Source organism: Marmota marmota, unplaced genomic scaffold (assembly GCF_001458135.2).
Source record: "Marmota marmota marmota unplaced genomic scaffold, marMar, whole genome shotgun sequence".
Taxonomy (NCBI): domain Eukaryota; kingdom Metazoa; phylum Chordata; class Mammalia; order Rodentia; family Sciuridae; genus Marmota; species Marmota marmota.
In genome coordinates this window covers 2130316-2153827 of record NW_026000171.1, presented here as the reverse complement: position 1 = coordinate 2153827, position 23512 = coordinate 2130316, and the positions used below count along the sequence as shown (strand labels likewise).

Genomic DNA, 23512 nt, shown 5'->3' with positions numbered 1-23512 from the left:
TTTATGATGCTAGTTTTCTTCTAACTCTTAAATATTCTGAATTCTGAAATTAATCTGACCTGAAGAGTTCAGAGAAAAGTCTGCAGATCTGTAGCAAGTCTGGCTCCTTTTCCTTTTTAAAATTGAGCATCTCTGCGAAAGAAAGAATAGAAGTATGAGAGAGATGGGCATGTGGATTAGCTTATAAACTGGGCAGGGGACTGATGTGGGGTCCCCTGTGTGGATCTTGATGTCCAAGTCTCAGAATAGGAAAGAAGAGAAACTGTGTATATCCAACCCCCTTTGTAAAAGCGGCGGGTGTAGATTAATTAAATGCTTCATATGAGGGAGGGAGAGAGGGAGGGAGAAAGAGAGGGAGAGAGGAGAGAGGGAGAGAGTAGGCAGGCAGGCCAAGCCAAGGAGAGGAAAGGAGAGGGGATATCTTTGAAGAACAGCAAGTCTGAGAGTTTCCCTCAGCATGCGGAAAGGGGGGGAGGAGGTTGAGGTTGCTGCTATGAGAAAAGAAAAAACCAACCACAGTAGAGCTTTTATTGCCATCAAAGGTTGGCTTGGTACCTGAAGCAGGGAAACTCAAGAGAGAAACTGTGGCCACTGCCCAGCAGGTACAAAGACGAGGCACCTGTACGCAGTGGTCAGCAACGAGAGCACAAAAAGATATCTCTGGGCAGGAGCCATGGCATGGCCACCCCCCTGCTGGCTCTTCATTCTGGGGACCCTAGCAGGGATCTCAGCTACTCCAGCCCCCAAAAGGTGTCCAGAGAAGCACTACTGGGCTCAGGGAGGACTATGCTGTCAAATGTGTGAGCCAGGTAAGAGCAGGCCTCGGCAGTGGCCAGGTAAGTGGGAAAATGGGACTGGGTTTAAGATGAAGGGAAGCATTGGACAAAACTGAGCTCAAGCAATGAGAGGTATCCTGCAGTAAACTGCAGGTGTTAACTTGAAGAGGAAGAGAAATGACCTTTGTTAGGCCTTGATCCTGAACCTTCTGCTCTCAGGAACATTCCTTGTGAAGGATTGTGACCAGCACAGAAAGGCTGCTCGGTGTGATCCATGTATACCAGGGGTCTCCTTCTCTCCAGACCACCACACCCGGCCCCATTGTGAGAGCTGTCGGCACTGTAACTTTGGTGAGATGGGTAAGGGTATGCAGGGAGTGACATTGAGTGAGCATTTGGGGGAGCAAGGCCAGAGGGCAGAGCTGGGTATGGAGAAACAAGGAGAACAGGAGTCAGAATTTCATCTACTTCAAGGCTCAAAGGAAATGGGGTCAATGCTGAAAAATGGGGAGCCCTAGGCAGGGTATATATTAATGTGAGGAGATATCTAGTATTCCAGGGAAGAAGGTAAGCAGAATTTGAAGGACTGGCAAGAAGGGGTCTATGGATAGGATCAATACAATAATAGAGGAATGAGTTTGAAGCCAGCCTGGGAAACACAGTGAGATGCTATCTTTAAAAAAAAAAAAAGAAAGAAAGAAAGAAAGAAAAGAAAAAGAAAAAAAGAAAAGAAAGACATAAAAAAAGAACAAAGTGGCTCTAGAACCCCAGATTTCAACAGGAAACTCCCAACCAGTGAATTAGCTGTGTTCTCAGAGTGCGTATTTGTAGGTTGGTTATTTAGAACTTGGAATGTGTCTTTCTGAGGAAATAACAATATAAGCCAGACAGTAACATTTTTGCACAAAAAATATTTAGGAAAACTCATTTAAAAATTAAGATATAATATATGCAACTGTGCTTATGAACTGTATTATTATTTTTCCTTCTTCGTTAGAAATCCAGATACTATGTGTCCATAAACACTAGAATAGCAGACTTTAAAGTTGCCCCTTTAAACTAATGTTCTTCAGCAAGACACTTTGGAGGACTACTTAACTGTCACTACTAAACTACTTAACTATCAAATGTATTTGGTCTCACTACGTCTTTTAATACTATATTCTTAAAAAAAAAAATAGGTTTTGCCATTGTAAATCAGTCAAAGAGCAACATTCTATAGCTCTGTGGTAGAGTGCTTGCCTAGCATGAACAAGGCCCTAGGTGCAATCTTCAGAATCACATTAAAAAAAAAAAAGCAACATTTTTAATACACAAAATATCCCTCAGTCAACTTAAAAATATGACTGTTAATAGATGCTTTTCTCTCCTTGCCAGCAACCTCAGCAGGGTTGAAATTTTTTTGTCAGAGCCTCCCCCACTCACTCTGTAGGCCCCAACAGAGGCATTTTCTAAATATTGAGCTGATCTTCGGTCCCTTTACTTTGCTGCAGGATGGCTCAATCCATGATCCTTCACTGTAAGACACAGTTTATAGATTCCACAGTACTCAGGCAACACCCAGGTACAGAGAGACTATATCCAGAATAAGTGATCGGAAGGAGGCTGAGTGAGTCTGGCCTTCTCTGGATCTCAGTGTTTGCACCTGTAAGATGAGGAAGTGCCTGAAATTAGCCTGGATTTTTTTCCCCCATAGATTAGACATGGTAAATAGAACCCCCAACTCTCTGGATACTCATCAATGAAAATAATGGCACTTCTGCCAGATGCAGTGGATTACTCCCATAATCCCAGTGTCTCAGGAGACTGAGGCAGGAAGATCACAAGTTGGAGGCCGGCCTTGACAATTTAGCAAGACCCTAAGCAACTTAGCAAGACCCTGTCTCAGAATAAAAAATAAAAAGGGCTCAGAATGTAGCTCAGTGGTAAAGTATCCCTGGGTTCAACCTCAGGGGTAAAAAGAAAAAACAATGGTACCTCATCCATTTTTAAGCAGCCTCAAACCATTCTTTAAATATTTCCTTTCCCTTTGAGCAGATGTCCTCATGATCCCCACAACGACCACCACCACTGTCCTCCCCTCATCACTGTCCTAGGCTGCTCTTACTCTTCCCTTGCAGATCTTTGAACAGGCTGGCTCACAATTCCTGGTAAGCCACAAGGAAACCAAATTCTAGTAGCAACTCACAGCCAGAATTCTGAAAAGAGGTCATAGAACCATAAAGATGAGAAGAAGGAATGTCTCTCTCTTCCTACCCTGACAAAAAGCATAAGCAAAAGAAAACTGTTAGAGTTGACAGAGTCTTTGGCATCATCCTCCCTTTCTGCACTCCTCTTTCATCTGTCAGGGCTCCTAGGACTACCCAGGTCCCCACAAGTGTGCTGCTCCGGGGTCCTCACCAGGCCCCTTGACCAAGCCTAATACACTTCCAAATGTTATTGTCTTCCTCCAAATCACCCCCTCCCTCTCAACCACAAATACCTGCAAGCCCAGCCCAGGGCAAAACTGCCCATCCATGGTATAGCTGAGTAGCAGCCACCAGCACTTGACCCCTACACTCGAGCAAAATTTATATTTTTAAAGGCAAAGGATGTCTGTAATCAAGTAATTCTCTAGTAAAGTTAAAAACATATCGGGGACTGGGCACAGTGGTGCACACCTGTAATCCCACTGGCTCAGCAGGCTCAGGCAGGAGGATTGTGAGTTCAAAGCCAGCCTTAGCAATTTAGCAAGGTCCTAAGCAACTCAGGGAGATCTTGTCTACAAATAAAATATAAAAAGGGCTGAGGATGTGACTCAGTGGTTAAGTGCCTCTGGGTTCAATCCCCAGAATAAATATATATATTTATTAATTAATAATATATTAATAAATATATATAAGTACTATTACTAATTGCTAAATACTGGAAACCCTCCAAATTACCTTCTGCTAATTGTAGAATGGATGAATACACAATGACATTCATAAAATGGAGTAATATACAACAATAAGAATGAATGATCTGCAACATGGATGAATTTCATGTAGGACTAAGCAAAAGAAGCCACACAGAAATGAGTCCAGATTGCATGATTCCACCCATACAGTACAAAAACAGGCACAACTGATTTGTGGTATTAGGAAGTCAGAAGAATAGCTAGCATTGGGGGGTTAGTGATTAGAAAAGAACAGTGCTAGTCATTTTTGGTTTCTTGACATGCTGCTGGTCACACCTATGGGTCTAATTTGCACTGTTTAAGATTCATACTTATGATATGTGTCCTTGTCTATGTTATACTTCAATAAAAAGTTATTAAAGTATTAGTGAGCACAAGAGAAAATTATGTAGGTTCCTTCTGCTTTCATTGTTTCTATTTCTGAGCCTATGAATTTTCCAAAATGTCCAATTTTCTTCTTTAATAAAAATAATAATAATAGTAAAGAAACTAGGCCACATTGAGGGAAGGCTAGGCCCTTGTCGGGGATAGATGAAACAGTGGGAATGGAAAGGGATTCATGTCCCTAGAGGTGGGCCTGAGATGGGAGTCAGGGGTATTAAGCTAGTGTACCCCACAAGTCATCTGTATGTCCTTTGTTCCCCCAACCCTCCTCTTTCCTCAGGTCTTCTCCTTAGTAACTGCACCATCACTGCCAATACAGAGTGTGGCTGCCCCAAGGACTGGCAGTGCAGGGACAAAGAGTGTACAGAGTGCGATCCTTCTCCAAACCCCTCTCTGACCATTCATCCATCTGAAGCCCTGGGCCCATACCCACCACCCACCCACTTACCTTACACCAAAAGTAAGTTCCAGGCCACCCTTTGTCCAGTCACTTGAGGGTAGGGGAGACACTCCAACCAGCACTCCCCTCTACTGCACCAACCCCTAGACAAGCTCCTCCTGGCCAGCCTGTACAGCCTTCCCATCTCATCCTGTGGCGGCATTGTGCCATAGGCCTTCAGACCCAAGTGCCCTCTGGGGTTCCCTGCTGCTACTCATTCTGTCTCGGTTTTTTCCAGAGATGCCAGAGACTGGGACAGTCAATCATGTGCAGACTCCGGCTGATTTCAGGCAGCTGCCTGACCCAACTCTCCCCACCCACTTGCCACGTGAGTTTTCGCCCTAATCCCCACCCCCAGAGAGAATGCTTACTGGAGAGGCCAGGAGGGAAGCCAGCCCGGAAGTTCCTAGGACTAAGGATGAGAAAAGGAGGGGTAGACAGAGTTTCTCAATTAGAAGAGGACTGGTCTCCTGGGGCAAGGGGATAGAAAGTAGGGAAAGGAAAAAGTCAGGGGTAACAGGAGGCCTGGGTTGAGGACTGAGGGGCTAGACCACCTCACCCCCCAAAACCATATGACCCTGCCTTTCACAGCTCAAAGGTCCCTGTGTAGCTCAGACTGTATCCGCGTCTTTGTGATCTTCTCTGGAATGTTTCTTGTTTTCGCCCTGGGAGGAGCCCTGTTCCTCCAACAAAGAAAATATGGATCAAGTAAGAGACAGAATATGAGCCTCCAGTTCTGCCCCTGCACCCACACCCATCTTAGCCCAGCTGTCCATGCCTTGAACCTCACTGAAACCTCCCCAACCCCATCTGCACCAACCTGGCTCCTAACTCTTTCCTCTTCACTGGCACCTTCCTGGCAGCCCTCCCCAAGCTGACCCTCCCTTGCTTATCTCTTTTTCCCTCACTCCCTTGCCCCACTGCTGTCCAAGCCTCTCATCTAATTCTTCTTCTGCAGACAAAAATGAAAGCCCACTGGAGCCTGCTGAGTCTTGTTCTTATAGCTGCCCCAGGGAGGAGGAGGGCAGCACCATACCCATCCAAGAGGACTACCGAAAACCAGAGCCTGCTTCCTACCCTTGAGCCAGCGTTGGGTGGGGGTGGAGGACGGAAGGGAAGGTCATGGTGGAAATAAAGCTCTAGCCTCCTTTCCACCTCACTGGCTGTCCAGAGAGCCAGACCTGGCAGCCCTTACTTCAGTACCATCCTCTTATCGGGATCCTTTCCTATGTACACTTGACAAAGTGCCTTGCTGAGACTGGCACGAATTGAGACTGAGACTGAATGAACAGGAGACGGATTAAGCAAGCTTGGCCCTGGTACTACGGGAGGGCCCAAGCTTTAGCTGTAAAACACACTTCTGGCTGCAAAAGCCCCACATGCTATAGCCCTGACCCCCAAAATGGGCAAAATAAAAATGACAGACTCCCACGTTGCTGCTCTCCAGCTTTCTCTCTGAAATTCCAATTCCACAACCAAGGCCAGTCCCAGGCTCATCTGTCAAATCAGGGATCTGAGGGGGAGGGAGCTTTCTCCAGTGCAGCCTGTTGTGTAGTGTGTGGCCAGTCTGAGCGTGGTGGGGCCACAGTGGGTGTGGCACAGATAGGCTACAGTGGAGCCGGCTTCTGGTTCCATTGCCCCTCCCCGTTTCCACAGTTAGAGCTCCACTTTCTTAAGTCAGATGGGAAGCAAAAGAGTACAGTGATGCCAAATCTTGAAATCACCTGGGTTTTTGGGGGGGTGTGGGTGGAGAAAGGAGAACAGCCGGCAGAGCTCTGGCAGCTGCTACAAATGGCTTCACCTAGAGGCAAAGTCAGTCACGGTGACACTTCCTCTAAGTGAAAGCGAAAGAGAAGTGAAGACAGAAGAAACACACGGGCAGGAGCGGGCGATTGGCCAAGCAAGGGGTACTTGGAGAACCCCTCTTCTTCAGCCCAGGCTTGCAAGCGGGGTGGGGGTGGGGTGGGGGGTGGGGAGGCAGTGAGAAAGGCAGTGGGCGAAGAGGGGCCTGAGAGCAGCCTCCATGGACACGAAGGCGGGGTGGTGTCTGCTGCTCTGCTTGGCTCTGTCCGGAGCAGCAAGAACTGGTGAGTTGGGGGCACTCTCCGGGAAATGCTGGGCCCAGGTAGCCACAAGATTCTAGAAGGGTAAAGAGGCCAGGAATTTTTCCTATCACCTTCTAAGCCCAATAGTTTAAAGGCTTAGCAGCTGACATCAATTATATCGAAGGGAGAAGGGGGAGGAGCAGAGAACTCAGCTGGGAAAAGTGTAAAGAAAAAAGGGGTCCGTTTGTGGAAGTGTCAGGAGAGCCACTGTTCTTTGGAGAGAGTGCACTGGCCTGGAAGCTGACACTTTAGAGGAGGAAGGGGGTTCCCTGGGCTAGGAAATCGCTTGGGAGGTGATCACTGGTGGGGGAGGGGAAGTCACACTAATGGCGAAAAGCAGAGCAGACTTAGAAGGCTGCTTGGAAAACTTTAGAGGTTGGCTGGTATTACCCCTAGCAACAGCGACTGACCCAGCTCTCTTCTGTTGGCAGTATTTGCTCATTGATTTGTTTCTGCTAAGAATTTCTTTGATGGAAGACAGTCTTTCATTTCATAGTTAGAAATAAGAGTAAAAATATAAACCCCTCTAAGCAAGGCAGATCCAGGACTTGAAATAATTCACACCAGAAAGTATTTACGTAGAGTAGCAGGTGCCTCCCAGAAACCTGGTTTTGTATATGATGTAAGAATAGAGACAAACAGACAGCTAGGACCTGAAGACAATTTTTACCCCTTGATAAGTCCATAGTTTGGGAGATGGGCACGAGAAACAAGTGTGGAATGACTTTCTGGGCAAGAGGGTTCTCACCCTAGCTTTTTCTCTGCAGAACCCCAGGCAACAGAAAGGCAATGGCGAGCAGTGGATGTTATCTTAGACTGCTTCTTGGTGATGGAAGGTGGGCACCAAAGGGCTTTTGCCAGCAGTGGGAATAGGGAGAAGGCCTTGCTTGTGCTGAAGCAGGTGCCAGTGCTGGATGATGGCTCCCTGGAAGGCTTCACTGATTTCCAAAATGGTGCAGTGGACAAAGATGACCAACCTGTTATATTTGAGGCCTCAGGTAAAATCCCTCCTTCCACCGTGTGTTCTTGGCCCTGCTGGGACAGCCCTCCTGGCGCAGCCCAGTTTCTGATTATACTCTTATACATGCCTCCCATTAGCTTTTGTATTATCCAGCCAAACTGACCTGTGTGCTACCCTTCTCCCCAGTGGACCTGGTACAGATACCCCAGGCCGAGGACCTGCTCCATGCTGACTGCAATGGGAAAGAGATGACCTGTGAAATTTCCCGCTATTTTCTCCAAGTCAGACAGGAAGCCACTGTTGAGAAGGCAGCTTGGTTCATCATCAACGTGCAAATATCTAAAGGGGGACCCAGTGTCTCCATGGTAATGAAAACTCTTGGGGATGGTGAGAATGGAGCTGTCTGGCAACCTATGCTCAATCTACCCCAAAGCCTCCAGGGGACTGTGCGAACTGCAGGTAAGAAAATGAAACACAAGAGGAACTGGGGATATAGCTCAGTTGGCAAAGTGCTTGCACAAGACCCTGGGTTCAATCCCCAGAACCACCCCCACCCAAAAAAAAAAATGAAAGAAAGAAAATAAAATACAAGAGGCACAAAGGAAATTTTGCTTTTTTAAAGTGGTGAGTGATGGGAAGATAGAAGGAAAAGAACAAGTCCACTTCCATCTCCCATGGCAGCATCTCAGGGTACCTCCTAGGCCTTGGCGGTCCTTTCTTTCTAAAAACTCATGGGTCCCTAAGAGAATGCTGGGAGGCACCTACTTGAGGTGAGCACTCAAGTGAGTCCAAGCACTAAGAAAACCTATGTACTATCTCAAAACTGGAGACAATTTTTATCTGTGGGGAAACAGGACACATGAGACTATTCTATTCATGTATACTGTCCATTTCATATTAAGTCATATTAAGAATAGCCCCGGGATGGGATTGTGGTTTCAGTGGAAGAGCGCTCATCTGGCATGTGTGTGGCACTGGGTTCAATCCTCAGCACCACATAATAAATAAATAAATAAAAGTATTATGTCCATCTACAACTAAAAAAAAAAAAATAGCCTCAGTTTCCTCCAGTGAAAATCTAGGCTGATCTAGTGCTTCAAGATAATTATAGCAACTCTGGAGGCTGAGGCAGAAGAATTACAAATTTAGCGAAATCCTGTCTCAGAAAATAAAAAGGTTTGGGGTGGGGTGCAGTGGTAGATGCCTATAGCAACTCAGGTGGCTGAGGCAGGAGGATCACAAAGTTCCAGGCCAGCCTGGACAACTTAGTGAGGCGCTAAGCATGTCAGCAAAACTGTTTCAAAATAAAAAGGGCTGGGGATATAGGTCAGGGGTAAAAGGCCTCTGGACTCCAATCCTAGTGCCAAAAATATAAGGTACTAGTATGCTTTTTTAAAAACTCTTATTCCTAGTCTTCATAGCAACCTCACTTAAACAGATGAGCTTATCAATACCGAGGGACTTATAACTAGTACATGGAAGAACCAGATTTCCACAGGTTTATTATTGTTGGAGTTTTTGTGTGGTTTTTTTTTGTTTGCTTGTTTGTTTGTTCTACTCTGATAATTCTTACCTGAAAGTCAACAGCAACTCATAATTTTGCATGTACATTTTTTCTGGTGAGAGGTCCATAGCTTTCATCAGATCATCTAAAGTGTGACATCAAAATGGTTCAGAACTCCATGTATACCATGTTGCCAATTCCAGAGTCCCATTTTTGGTTATTTTTGATGGGAAAGGAGCTCAAGTGGGTTCATTGCCCAGGGCAGGATGGGGCAGATGTATGCCCACAACTCATAGACCAGGTGACCTCAAGGAGGAAGCAATCCACAAATCATCTCCTTTTCTCTCCACAGTGGAATTCCAGGTGACAACACTGACCCAATCCCTGAATTTCCTTCTGGGATCCTCAGCCTCCCTTCACTGTGGCTTTTCCATGGCTCCAAGCCTGGATCTCATCAGTGTGGAGTGGCGGTTGCAGTATAAGGGCAGTGGCCAGCTGGTGTACAGTTGGATGACAGGGCAGGGGCAGGCCAAGCGGCAGGGTGCTACCCTGAAGCCTGAGGAACTACTTATGGCCGGGGATGCCTCTCTCACCCTCCCCAGCCTCTCTCTAAAAGATGAGGGGACCTACATTTGCCAGATCACCACCTCTCAGTACCAAGCTCAACAAATCATCCAGCTCAATATCCAAGGTAAGGCTAGGACCCAGTTATCCTGGACAGAGGAATATGCCTCTAGGGAGTGTTTTCCAGATTGGGATCCAAACACAAAGGCAATTTCCTGAGAGGCAGACTGTATTACTACAACCTAATGCTGCCTTCAACCTATAAGCACAGATGGCATCGGATAAGGTGTCCCACTAGACTCCAAGATAAATCCAGCAAGAAATATCCAGCCCAGGATCCCGCTCCCCTGCCCTGGTGGGCCATCTGCAATCACCCTGGTCCTTTTGGACCACATCCTAAGGAGGGGCAGTAGCAAACTAAGGAGGGGTGGAGGGAATGGTTCTGACCAGGAAAGAGTATTTTGCCACTGATAGCCTTTAAAATTGCTGACTTGTAGTAACAATGTAAAGCAAACCAAAGGGACTGGGGGTATAGCTCAGTGATAGAGCACTTGCCTAGCATTGTGAGGCCCTGGGTTCAATCACTATTAAAAAAAGGAAGCCAGCCAGCCAAATTTTAATTGGCTTTACTATTGCTTTTCTAGAAAATGTGCCCCCTTATGGCCTACATTCAGGTGGACTCCTCAAGCCCCCCTTCCTTGGAATACCACTGAGGAAGAAACTTCAGCCTCCGCTACCTACTCTCATTCTCAACAGGAACAAAAAGGCTTCAGGTTCCTCTTCTGGCCCCAGTTGGACTCCTCTGGAATCTTATTCCTCATTGTTTCCTCAGCTTCCCCCAAAATTCGACTGAGCTTGGCAAATGAAGTGCTGCCGCCCACTCTCATCTGCAATGTCGCTGGCTATTATCCTCTGGACGTGGTGGTGACGTGGATCCGAGAGGAGCTGGGTGGAGCCCCAGCTGAGGTGTCTGGTGCCTTCTTTTCCAGCCTCAGGCAAAGCATGGCTGGCACCTATAGCATCTCCTCGTCCCTGATGGCTGAACCTGGCCCTGAAGGTGCCACTTATACCTGCCAGGTCACTCACATCTCCCTGGAGGAGCCCCTTAAGGCCAGCACCAGGGTTGCCCCACACACAGGTACTAAGGGTATCCTCTTTTCCCCACTACCACACTTGGGCTCATGGCTCTCCTGCCCCTATGCTTTGTTCCATCCCAGCTTTTTCACACTCCTGCCTCTGCCCCAGGCTTTGTCTTTCCTAAGGTAGTAGCCTCTACAGCTTCTGCCACACATCACCTGGGATTTTGTTCCATCTCAGCCTCCAGGGAACCAGGCAATGTGCTTGGATTGCAGAGCAAGGTTAAAGGATTCCTGATCCTGCCCTCTAGAAGCTTAGTACAGCTGGAGAGACAAGACTAGGTAGACTGGGAAGGTGAGCCGGAGAAGACACTTGAGCCCAGTCAGCTAGCTTAAGGGGAAGAGAACACACAAGACAGAGAGAATGGTACATGTGAAGATACAATTATAAAACATCCTACTGAAAACTTTGGGAACTGTAAGTAGTTTAGTACAGCCAGAGCCAAAGGTATATGGGAAAAGGGGGAAATGGCTGTGAAACTAGAGGGAATTCTATTTATTGAGCATTTACATGAATCAAACACTGTGTGAAGCACTTAAATTTTAAGTATGATCTCATGTATTATAACTGTTGTTTTATTGACTTATTTATTTATTGAAATGGGATCTCACTATGTTGCCCAGGCTGGCCTGGAACTCCTGGGCTTAAGTGATCCATCCTCCTGCCACCATGCCTGCACAACACCCATTTTATAGATGTGTAAGCTGGCAATTGCAGATGTTATTTTCCCAATGTCACCTATTAATAAAAATGTGAAAAACAGGCAGGCTGACTCCCCTTACAGACTTAAACCTTGCAATCTCCATGGTCCTTCAAACTGGAATTTCATCCTGAAAGTCAAAGAATGTTGGTGAAAGGTCTTAAACAGATAAGGGACAGGAAAGAATCTACGCCTTGAAACACAAACATTAGAAGCATGGGACATTATTTGATTGCTTACTAGATTATGGGCTTCCCAAAAAACTGGGGTCTTATCTCAGTTCATGCCATTTCTCAGCTATTTACAAAATCTCAGTTTAACAGTCAATGACTAACCTAAATCTCCTTCACAAAATAACAACTTTTTAAATGTTGCACTGAGGTAGAAAGAGGAAGAGAATTCTGTGTGGAGTAACATGTAAACACCAGACAGTACTGAACAAATACAGAAGCTGCTGTATGCACAATTTCCAGCTCTTTCATTGGAGAGTAACAAACACACACGCCTGTGCTTCTCTTCCCTGGCGGGGATAATGGCAGCAAGGGCTCAGCACAAGAGATGATTCCTGCCCATATTCTCTCACCTACAGAGCAGAGAATGGCCTTTGAAGTCATCTTGGCCAGCAGTCTTTTCCTTCTTGCACTACTGTTCCTGGGGCTTCAGAGACAGCAAGGTAAGTGCCTGGTCCCCCTCAGCTCTGGTCCCTGACCCAACCTGCTTGTAATCAACCCACTCTGAGCACCTCCCCACCTAGACCAGGGGTGGAGCCCAGACTTCCTGAATTCCAGCTGCCTCTCCCACCTCAGACAGCCTCCTGCTTTTGGTAACTAATCTTGTTCCCTCTGTTTTCTCCTAGCTTCCTCACCAAAGTCTGCCAAGATTCTGAAGCATTCTGAGTAAATACTCTTTTGCCCCAATTATAAAGATGGAGTAGTCATATTGTCTCAGAAGGACCTCACAATGAATCACAAAGCAGAGAAAAGCCTGAAGGGGGATCCAGGTCTGGAGGTAGGAGGACAGACAGGACAGGTAATGGCCCTGGCTCTACACAGGGCTCTGCCTTCCTTCACTGTGTGCCCCAGGCTGATGTGTCAAGAGAAACAACAGAAAGAAGGGAGGAAGAATGTTTGTGTGGAGGTTAACACCAAAGGGCCATATTTGAGTTGAGGTGGTAGGAAAGAAAAATAGGAAGAAATAGAGAAAGGAGCAAGTAAGAGACAATGGAATAAGGGGGTGGGGGTTAGGCCGCCACACACAATTTTGAATTGTCAAAAATAAAAGCCCTTTGTGACCACTGAGACAAAGCTTTTCCATTTTCCTGTCTTTCTCTGAGTTGAATCCAATTAAGCCCTGTCCCCAAAACTACTCCAACTTGCAAAATATTTAAAGGTGTGAAACAAAGGCTACATCTCTGCTGCTTTGTGTTAGTAACCCTGAACTGCAACTAAGGTTTTGATCTTTCAGACAATTGCCAGGAATTTCAGAATACCTACAAACTCTCACTCCATCAGCTGTGAGGAAGTGATTTTTCCTGTTGTTCATTGCTACAATGTGTCTGGTCAGTACAATGGAACTCAGCAAAAGAAAACTGCATGAGGATAATCGGAGGAGAAGGTATATGGTGGAGGTCACATGTGAACATGTCCCCAGGGATAGGAAAGGCAGGCCAGGGACTAGGAAGGAGGCAGATGGGGAGGCCCAAAACCCGTAATTGTTTGCCAGCGTGATGTGCCTACTCAACTTCCTGTTGTCACTTCCTCTCACCAGCACCTGCAAGAGTCAAGCTGTTTTAGGTATTAAATGCTGAGAGCACAGACCACTTCCTCTGCCAACACACAAACCTTTAATCTCCATGAAAACCATTCAAACACATATGCTGCCCTTTGTCCTTTAGCAACATCAGACTGGTAGAAAGAAATGACACCCCTACCCCACCAGTTATTCCAACCCAAACAACAACCAAGCCAGTTTAGTGGTAGGAATTAGTTGTATTTTTTGCCTTTGTTCAGAATACATGAAATTGGTAAATATGCCACATGCCTTTGGTGAAGTACAACTGTTATTACTCTATACAAGTATGAGATTGGGGTTTGGAAAAAAGACAAAGAGGTAATGACAGACACACAGTGGTAACCCCACATCATCTCATGGCAAACTGAAGAAAGGGATGTGGGAAACTCGGCTTCATTTGACTGCAGAGTCCCGGGGTTTAGTTGCATATTTGCTCATGCACATGGGTGGTGGGAGGGAAGTGGGAGAGCAAAGACACAGAAGAGGATTCAGGGTGGGATGAGAAAGAAAGAAGGGATATTACCCCCAAAAGAGCAAAGCCAACTATACTTGGTGAGCCTCAAGAGGGACAGAAACCCAGAAAATAATTCCCATGATAGGGTTGGGTGGGCCAAGAGGGTGAATTTGCTCCAGGCTTGGGGACACATCTTGGACAGTGGTGGTTCTTCTCCAGCGGTGACCCCCTGCATTAGGCAAGGAGGAGCCCAGAGGAGAGTGGAGACCTTCGAGGGGAACGCTGGGAGGGTACACTGACTGCTTTCTTCCAGCTCTTCAGTCCTGCCCTAGGCAGGACGAAGGAAATATGGGAAAGGGGGCAAAAAGAAAGGAAGAATGGTTTTGCACAATGAAATGCTGCTGCATGGAAAGCGGGCATTCAGACCCAGCCCAGCATGGCCTCAGACTCTTTCTGATTGTGGACCAGAGGACAGAGGGAAACACTGCTATGGGTCTTCCCCTTCCTGGTCCCAGCCTTCCCTCCTCCCCTAGCACCTCAGTTTTATCCCATGTAACATGCTATCCTGAAGTTCAGCAGTAGTCCCCAAGATAGGCTAAGCAGCTCCCATCCTCAGGTTCCACTGTCTATGCACACAAAGCAAGCAAAGAGGAGAAAGACAGGAAGCAATGTGGGATTCAGATGGGTGAGGGCAGTTCAGAAGGGGAGCATACTGCAGAAAGAACAGAGAGGTGGCTCCAGATGCAAGGGGCCCATGATAGTATAACAATATAAAAATACACCTGTCACAGACTCTCAACCCTCCCACTCCTCCCACTGAGTTAGTGGACCTACTGGACTTCTCTAAATCTTTATAATCAACCAGGGCTCACAGGGATGGTGTGGAGAAAAGAATTCTATGGGAGTCTAGGACCTTACCTCTAGCAGCCTCACATTTCTTTATCAACAGGAAGGGAGGAACGGGACCTTCTTTAAAGAGAGGGCAAGAAGTGGCTTCCTGAAAGCCTGTTATTCTCATATTAGGCCCTTTACTTACTGTTTCTCTATAACAGGTATTCTCTCTTTATTCCAGTAATTAAAATAAATCACAAGCACCAAACTCTGGCTACTTGCAATTATTTGATGCTCTCATGAACAATATAGAATGCTGCAGAAAACATCAAAGAGAGATAGCTCCTTCCAGTTAGAAGCAAATAGGTCTGCTTCTAGGATGGAAATGAGAGTCTCCTGGTAGTTTTGTAATCAACAAGTGCTTGTTTTCCAGGCTAATAGAGAACAAAGTAAAAGACTATAAGATTCCTGAAAGACATAGAAAATCTTGGGCTGAAAGATTAGCAATAACTGCAAAAAACAGATTTGATTTTCTAAAAGGGTACTGCACTAGGACCAGATTGGCCTTTGGACAGAACCCCAGGGCTCTCTAAAGGCCTGGCACAGGAGAAAAGCTAGCAAGTGCAGCACTGAGCAAGCCACCACTTCCCAACTATTCATGGTCCCCTCCTGCCAGAGACCTGGCCTTTCTAGGAGACACTCATGGACACCAATACCCTTCTTCTCCCCAACAACCTTACCAGCTTCTTGGGCACTTCACCTCAGTTATTCTCCCTCCCCTTGGCAGCCAACTCCTTTAGGGTATGGGGGAACATAAGAGTACATGAGAAGGAGAAAGGAAGGAGGCGTCAGCTGTTGATCTTTAGGTAGTGACTTCAAGACTGTACCACGAGCAGCATTTCTAGTATTGAGGGACAGAATGCAAATGAATGCAACAAAAAAGGAAGAATGGATGATGGAGAAGCCTGGGCTGGGATGGAGAAAGGCAGATGGGGAAGTTTGTTGAGAGAGCAAACAGAGGGAGAAGGACATGAGCTTGAATGGCAATGGAGAACAGGGAAGGGGTGGCACATTCTCAAGTAAAAAAGTAGACTGGACACAGGAATCAGGAGGTCCCAGATGGAGAAGAAAAAGAGACAGGAGAAAACAAGAGGGCAAATTACATCAAGTTACTAGATGTTCAAGTCTCTCAGTTGCAGGTGCCCCAGCCCCAAGGTCTCCCTCTGACCCAAGCCAGTGACAAACAGCATAGCCCCACTTCCTCAGAACAGAAGGGGCCATCTCCCCACAATGCCTTACAAGGAGAAGGCTTGTCTACCAAGGAAATTCCTTGTCTTTACCCTTCCTCCCTCCCAAACCAGGTATGATCCCCAGCAGCAGTCTCCATACCTCAGTCAGAGCAGCCCCACTCCCCAGGCAGGCAGGCAGGCAGGCAGGGCTGGGAGAAGATTCCGGGACCTTCCCACCTCTTCACCCCATCAGCAACCTCAGCGATACTTACTTACAATAACTACCACGATGATGGCACAGATAACTCCCAGCATGATCATCATCTGAAGAAACATGGACAAAACATGAGCCTTTGGACTTGGGGAAGAAGGAAAAAAGCTGGACCAGAGATTTGGGAACAGAATTTCCTCTATTCTTTGGGCAGTGGAAGAAACCACTCATCACCCAGACATGAGCATGCCTTTCAGGCCTAACCCTTTGCTTCCCATAGGATCATAATCCCACGACCATGTCTGTAGTTTTTCAGAAACAGCACAAGATCTGCAATTCACTCCTTTTTGGCTTAGTTCCTGTTGCCTGGGGGCTTTAAAGGGAATTCCAATGAAGAGGCAGGCTTTAGATCTTTATATTCAGTTAGTTTGGTTTTCATTGTGAAATGTGTAGTGCATTTCCAAAAATTTTCAGGAGTATCTACACCTGAATCATTGTGTTGCTGTTGGTTGTGTCAGAGAAACTTCCAGTTAAAATTTTTTGCCTGAGACTCCTATGGGGAAAAGGTACTTAAATATTCTAAACGCCCCAGGGTAGCACTTTCACTTTCTCAGTAAGTGGTTCTGAATACTCTAGCCTACCCTGGTGGCTAATACATGTAACTCATCTTAAGGAGAAGGTATTCAGATTTTCCTCCTAAGAATCCTGCAAGGCAGAGACCTGGCACCAGTAGTAAGAGGGAATGTAGAAGCTGAGAGTTTTCTTGTCTTCTACAAGTGGAAGCACAAGAAAAGAAGGGAGAGAGGACAAGGAAATTCACCTTGCAGTTTTTCCACCAATACTTCCTCTTTAGCTTGGCAGCACTGCTCTCAAATTGCGATGCTCCCGCCTGTAAGGCATCAGCTCGGTCATCCAGTTCTGATAGTTTCTGGTCCCTCTCCAGGACCTTGTCCACATTCACACGCATGATGTCCACCACCTAAGAGGAGTGCAAAAACAAGGCTGCTAAGCTTCCCAATAGAGATAGGAGAAAGAACAACAACTTGGGAATTGCAAGTCTGGTCCCATCTAAGAGATGCTTTGCCTCTCAGAGTCTTTAACTAACCCCCTGTAAAAAAAAAAAAAAAAAAAAAAACAGAGAATGGACAAGAGGTTCCCTTCTGTTTCTAAACTTCTATGGTGGACAAGAGGTTCCCTTGTTTCTAAACTTCTATGATTTGGAAACTCTCAGAGAGATGGGAATCCACCTACCTCCTCCACCTGTGCCTGGGTTTGCTGTAGTCGTCTATTACTGGTCATGTTAGGAGGAGGGCCAGGGGGACCTCCACCAGGGGCAGTCCCTTCTGTCCCTTCAGTGGGTGGCTGAGCTGGAGCAGACCTGTGGAGAGAAGTGGAGAGAGTACACAAAATAACAAAGACAAGAAAGGAATCATATGCATTCTCACCTAATTCCACCCCAGTAACTATGATTAGGTTATAGCAAATGGAAGGGATTCTAGCTCCTTGGCAATATCAAGTAGGGAGATGCAGCATACAGGCAAGGAACAAAAGATGAAAGAGCCAGTAACAATATAAGAGATCTTGTTTTGGGCTAACCTCTGACTCAAATTCAAGCCCATCTTCTGATACAATGGCTTCAGGGACAAATGTGCCAGCCTTGGCCTAAATGGCATTTCCCAGGCTGTCAAATGCCTTCGCATGAAGACAAATGGAAAAACTCAATACAGATAGGAGACATTTGTGAAAAACACAAATCCCTCAGGACATGCAAAGTTTGAACATAAAAGGAAAGGCAAGCTGACTAACTCTGCTTATAGTGATCCAGTTATTGATTATGTTTCACATGGTGATTAGTATATCTGTGCTGCTACAAGGACAACTTGGAGTATCGCCAAAGGCAAAGTCTGTGTAGGTAGAATGCGTCAGGATTGTTTGTTTGCATTGTTTTTGGCAGAGAAGATAGGGGTTTCATTTAGATTGAATCTGGGGCACAAAGCAATTGCATTAGTTGTGGAAACTGTTCCAAGAGCATAGACAGGAAACAAAAATAATGCTAGAAATAGTTCTCGATGTACATGCACCACAGACATTCTGTACCTTCCTTTTGTAGATTTGGCAGAGTCTCAGGAGACTGGCCTAGTCTCCTGTGTCCCAAAAAGAAATCTTGGTTTATACTACCTTACCCATGGAAACTGTTTCTCTTCATTACCAATTGAGGCTAAGACATACCTTAGCCTTTGGAGGGAATAATCCAGTGAGGTCTTCAAGATAAACTTCTTTCACAGTCCCAACACATGGAGACTAAATTCACCTGCTAAGGAATTCCAAGTAGTCTAACCTAAAGATTGAGATTTTCTCTGCCAAGGAAAAAAACCACAGGTGGGTAAAGATCTCTAAAATTTGAAGAAGAATACAAATTTCCACAGCTCATAGAGAGGGAGAACCTCAAAAAACATACTTCACCAGAGGAGTCCAAGAATAAATGCATCACAAAGTCACCAAAAAGGAAATTCCTTGATTAATCACAACAGAACTAATACCTAGAAGCTCCTCTTTCTTAACTGAATTTCTTTCAGTCTAAAAATAAAAAAAGACAGTTAGAGAGGCTATACTAGGAGATTATTCCTCATTTAAGGGATCATTTTTGTATTTCCCTCCAAGTCACAAAGAGGGCAAAGGAAAGAAAGATACAAAGCCCTGGGAGCCTTAAGTACCAGCCTTATGCTGGTACTGAGATATTTAAGCAATCTGATTCTAGACTGAAGGCAGAAATTTCAATTAGTAAGTAGCAGCCGGTGTTGGAAGTAGTCCAGGATGGTGGCACCAATGACAAGATTAAGGTCAAAGACCTTGTGATTCCCTGGTAGCCACCATGCTTTCTCCATTCCTTCTTTTCATCCCACATGGATAATATCTAGAACCAGTCAGCTGAGAAGGATCCCCCTCCCCAAAATGAAAATAATTGATGTCTTAGGACTTGTCCAAAATGCAGAGAATATTATCTATAGTTAAGACTGCAGAAATCAAAGAGGAAAAACTGAAACGGCTATAGAGCCTTTGGGGGACTGACTTCACTTACTACTTGTTGGGAATTAAGTAGAACACTCAGCAGTACCACATCCAGAAAGAGTTATAACTCTTATGTAATATAAGTAAATCTTTCCCTTTTTTAAGTCCCTATGAGAAGGAATACAAATACACCTGGGATTAGGACAGGACTCCAGGCAGTATCAGAAAAAAAAAAAAATTAAACTAAAACATATTGTGGTCCTGAGAGGGAAGAACTTAATTGGTCTAGCCATAGCTCTCCTTCAAGATCTTGGGAAGGGGATGATGTTGAAGATGGTTGGATACTAAACTCTGCATGTCAGAGAAAGAGGAGATTGATCAGTTCTCCCTATTTCTCCTCCAAATACTTGGCTAGGACTTGGTGACAGAAAAGCGTCTCCTATAAGGGTGGCCTTAGGATGGCATGGGATCACATGCCCCTTGGGACTTTCTGAACTGCACACCTGGGGCAGAAAGGAGACTGGCAGATAAGTTTCTGGAGCTTTAATTATGGCCTTGAGGACGCGGTACATCACACTTTGGGTAAGGGGCACACACAAATCCAGAGACCTCAGGCAAGCCGAATTACTCACCGGCCGGTGCACCCATGACTGTGTTTCCAAACGCTCTAAGTACAGATTCAGACGACATGATAGGGTTTTCAAATTCCCTACCTTTCTCCATACCCGCCTTCGCCCTCTCTGGGATTTCACTATAAGGAGACTAGAATAAAGTGCCACTCAAAAGAGAAGAGAGGGTGCAATGAATGTGGGACCCCTGCCCCGCCCGTGGGGACTAGCTGTGGCTCATGCAGGAATGGGGGGCTGTCCCCCTCCGGGGGTGGGGGCGGTCTGGGGGCGGTGCGCGGTGGAGGTTCCCGCGTCGCTGCAGCTGCTGCAATGCGCCATTTTCAGTCCCGCAGAGTAGGGCGCTGGGGGTGAGAGTTGGCAAGGAGGTCTGGAGCCCCCTACAACAGAGTCAACTCACATTTTTCTGACAGGAGTGAGAGTCCAACTCCTCTCTGGAGGCTGCGGCGAGACACCCGGCGGAGAAACGCTGCGGCTGAATCGGACGGAACTGTGGAGCTCCGCCTCCCACTGACCACCAGGCGGTCTAGCTGCGGTGCAACTTACTGCAGCTGCCGCGCCGGAGCCCAGCTTTATTAGTGCTGGCCACGCCTCCCGGATACCGATAACAACATCCAGTCCAATCCACGCCTAGAGTCGTCTCCAAGTACAGCCGTTCTAGCCCGCCCTGTCCCTTCAGATTTGCCAATCAAAACTCTCCTCTCGTACCGACTTCGAAAAGGAGCGGTTGCGGTCAGGATTTTCACTGACCAATACAACAGTAGTTTGCTTACCTGTCGGGCTCAGCAATAGGGAGGGGTGGAAATATGGTCCAGCCCTCTGGAGGGCGGCCTTAACAGTTTGCGATAGGCCTTTTTGGTGCCTCCCAACCAATCGCTGACCTGGGTCTGGGCCGCTCCAGCCAATCAGGCCGCTCGCGCTGACAGTCGCGGGCCCGCGCATCCTCGGAGCCCGGACGCTGGAGTCCCTAAAGCAGGTGGAGGTTCAGCTGTGTGTGCACATCCCTGGAGTCCAGACCTACTCCGCGTTCCACCCCAGCCGCCGGCTTCTGACCAACAGCCCTGAAGTCGCAGAACGCAACAGACAGAGCCATCGGCTCCCGGAGCCAAATTCCGAGATTCAGTCAGACCACATCTAATACGAAAGGCTTCGTTCTGCTTCTTTCAATATAGCCTATCCAAATTGAACCGCCCCGCCTCGCCTCCCAACTTTGCTTCTCTGCTTCCTCCAGGTAGGTTACCACGTCGATTTAATTGTGCAGACCGGAAACCTGAAGCCATCCTAGATTCCCTCCCTTTTCATATTAACCCCTCCTCCAAAGGAAATTCACCAAGTCAGTCATTTTTTTCCCTTAATGCTTAAAGAATTCTCTATTATCCCTTTCCTGGGCATCAATTATAAACCTCACCATTATGACTGTGTTTCTTACCACTTAGAATTTTTTACATTTATTGAAAGTGTAGGTTCATATGCATATAGATTTTATCATATTTCACTAATGTTTACATAAAAAGGAAAATAGAAACTAATAAGATAAAGTTATCTACTTCACATAAACTTTTCTTTTTTTTTTTTTTTTCCACATCCCCAGCCCTATTTTGTATTTTATTTAGAGACAGGGTCTCACTGATTTGCTTAGTGCCTCACCATTTCTTTGGCTGGTTTTGAACTAGAGATCCTCCTGCCTCAGCCTCCCAAGCCGCTGGGATTACAGGCGTGCGCCACTGCGCCCGGCCACAGAAGTTCTTAATAAATCATGTTTTTGACTCAGTTTTAGATGTTTCTGCACGACGTAGTCCTGTGTGCATGCCATGAAAGACAGGTAACACAGTATTTCCTGTTCCTCTTCTGTCTTCCAAGCCTCAGACACCCTTTTTGCAAGTTTTGATGCTCATGAGCATCTATGATAAATTCAGTACAACTGCTGTCTGAGTAATAGCTATAGTGAAACGTTCCAATTTAAGACCTGTTAAAATGCCAAAAGAAAGAGAAAATAAAAACAAAGTACCTCCTGGAATTAATGAAATAGAATATTCTGCTTCCAATCTTGCTCTGCCTCATAGCCATTCTATCAAGGTGATCTAACCAAATATCACCATCCTGCTTAAAACCCTGAAACAATTACTCTTAAAAACACAACATATTGGGGCTGGGGATATAGCTCAGTTGGTAGAGTGCTTGCCCTGGGTTCAATCCCCAGCCCCACCACAAAAAAAAAAAAAAAAACACACACACAATGTAGAGTATTTGCCTAGCACGTGGGAGGCATCGGGTTCAATCCTCAGCACCACATAAAAATAAATAAATAAAGTTATTGTGTTCATCTACAACTAAAAATTTTTTAAAACACAGTGTATCAATCATAGGTGTTTATCCCATCCTCTTTGTGAAACCACATCAAAACAACAACCTCAAAAAAATTCCTGCAACTGGGGAGGCTGAACCAGGAGGATCACAAATTCAAGGCCAGCCTCAGGCCAGCCTCAGCAATTTAGCGAGACCCTAAGCAACTTAGTGAGGCCCTAGACTCAAAATAAAAACTTGGCCAGTGGCAGTGACAAATGCCTGTAATCCCAATGGGACACTGAGATAAGAGGATGGCGAGTTCAAAGCCAGTCCCAGCAAAAGCAAGGTGCTAAGCAACTCTGTGACACCCCTATTCTAAAATCAAATACAAAATAGGGCTGGGGATGTGGCTCAGTGGTTGAGTGCCCCAGAGTTCAATCCCCGGTACTGCCCCCACCCCCGGAAAAATAAAAAGGACTAGGGATGTTGCTCAATGGTAAAGGGCCCCTGGATTCAATCCCTGTTACCAAAAAAAACACATCACAACCTCTAAGTATCCTTTCCAACTCTCCCAGAAAAAAAAAAAAAATTAACACTATATTAAAAAAAAAATAAAAGCACTTTTTATTATTTTAAAATAAATAAACCCTCTAGCTTCACTTATTTTTATTATTTTATTTTATTTATTTTATTATTCTCAAATAATTAACATGAGATATCCAGAAAGAAAAAAAAGAAATCAAGGAATTTCCTCTCTGCCCCTAACTCAGTTCCCCCAATGGTAACACCTTGTATAAATACTTTTTATTATTAAAACCAGGAAATTGACATTGCTGCAATCCATACAGTTCATTCAAAATTCACCAGTTTTGTATATACTCAATTGTGGAGGGTTTTTCCCCCCCTTTGGTGTGTGTGTGTGTGTGCATGCAATTTTATCATATATAGATTCTTATAGCCACTACCACAATCAGGATACAAAACTATTACATTACCATAAGGCTCCCTTGTGCTACCTGTTTATAGCCACCCACGCCTATTCCTAACCCTTAGCAACACTAATTTTCTTTTCCATTTCTATAACTTTATTTCAAGAACATATGTAAATGTAATCATATAGTATGTAACCAATAAAATAAAAAGTTTACTGGCTCTTTGTAGTTATACATGACAATAGAATGTATTTTTTTAATTTTTTTTAGTTGTAGATGGACACAATACCTTTATTTTATTTATTTATTTTTATGTGGTGCTGAGGATCGAACCCAATACCTCACATGTGCTACCACTGAATCTTAACCTCAGCCCTGTAGAATGTATTTTGATACTTACATGGAGTATAACATATCATACATACATGGAGTATAACTTTTCATTTTTGTGGCTGTATGTGTGTAACCTGTGAGATTGGCTTTTCTTTCCCCACTCAATATAATGCCCTTGAGATCCACCCAATTTAGTTGATCAGTAATCTTCACTGCTGAGTATTATTCCACTTTGTTTAACTATTTATCTGCTGATAGATTCCTTTTGTACCTTTGTCAAAAATCAGGTACATTTGTACATG

At 45.4% G+C, this 23512-nt stretch overlaps 3 protein-coding genes across 7 annotated transcripts; 2 read left to right on the top strand and 1 right to left on the bottom strand.

The window, feature by feature from the left end:
- Nucleotides 1-505: 505 nt before the first annotated feature.
- On the top strand, nucleotides 506-5968 carry Cd27 (CD27 molecule). 3 transcript variants are annotated; one of them, XM_048787643.1, is made up of 6 exons: nucleotides 506-809; nucleotides 996-1136; nucleotides 4379-4558; nucleotides 4776-4865; nucleotides 5129-5245; nucleotides 5496-5968. In XM_048787643.1, exons 1-6 carry the CDS (start codon nucleotides 674-676, stop codon nucleotides 5618-5620), a joined length of 789 nt encoding a protein of 262 aa, XP_048643600.1. In that variant the 5' UTR covers nucleotides 506-673; the 3' UTR covers nucleotides 5621-5968. The 3 variants fall into 3 exon arrangements, with proteins under 3 accessions (XP_048643600.1, XP_048643601.1, XP_015356208.1); XM_015500722.2 differs by having other exon boundaries at nucleotides 511-809; nucleotides 996-1127; XM_048787644.1 differs by lacking the exon at nucleotides 996-1136 and having other exon boundaries at nucleotides 510-809.
- A 236-nt stretch (nucleotides 5969-6204) lies between these two features.
- On the top strand, nucleotides 6205-12808 carry Tapbpl (TAP binding protein like). 2 transcript variants are annotated; one of them, XM_015500720.2, is made up of 7 exons: nucleotides 6205-6624; nucleotides 7410-7640; nucleotides 7790-8062; nucleotides 9460-9798; nucleotides 10504-10809; nucleotides 12098-12181; nucleotides 12365-12808. In XM_015500720.2, the coding sequence occupies exons 1-7, from the start codon at nucleotides 6561-6563 to the stop codon at nucleotides 12406-12408; spliced, it is 1341 nt and encodes a 446-aa protein (XP_015356206.1). In that variant the 5' UTR covers nucleotides 6205-6560; the 3' UTR covers nucleotides 12409-12808. The 2 variants fall into 2 exon arrangements, with proteins under 2 accessions (XP_015356206.1, XP_048643595.1); XM_048787638.1 differs by having other exon boundaries at nucleotides 6228-6444.
- Nucleotides 12809-13476: 668 nt separating this feature from the next.
- Vamp1 (vesicle associated membrane protein 1) lies at nucleotides 13477-20389 on the bottom strand. Of its 2 annotated transcripts, none has more exons than XM_048787646.1 (5): nucleotides 20060-20389; nucleotides 17276-17402; nucleotides 16845-17003; nucleotides 16086-16137; nucleotides 13477-14081 (listed from the first exon to the last, which is right to left on the bottom strand). In XM_048787646.1, coding segments are annotated over exons 1-5 (351 nt in total). In that variant the 5' UTR covers nucleotides 20062-20389; the 3' UTR covers nucleotides 13477-14070. The 2 variants fall into 2 exon arrangements, with proteins under 2 accessions (XP_048643603.1, XP_048643602.1); XM_048787645.1 differs by having other exon boundaries at nucleotides 13477-15676; nucleotides 20060-20379.
- Nucleotides 20390-23512: the final 3123 nt, after the last annotated feature.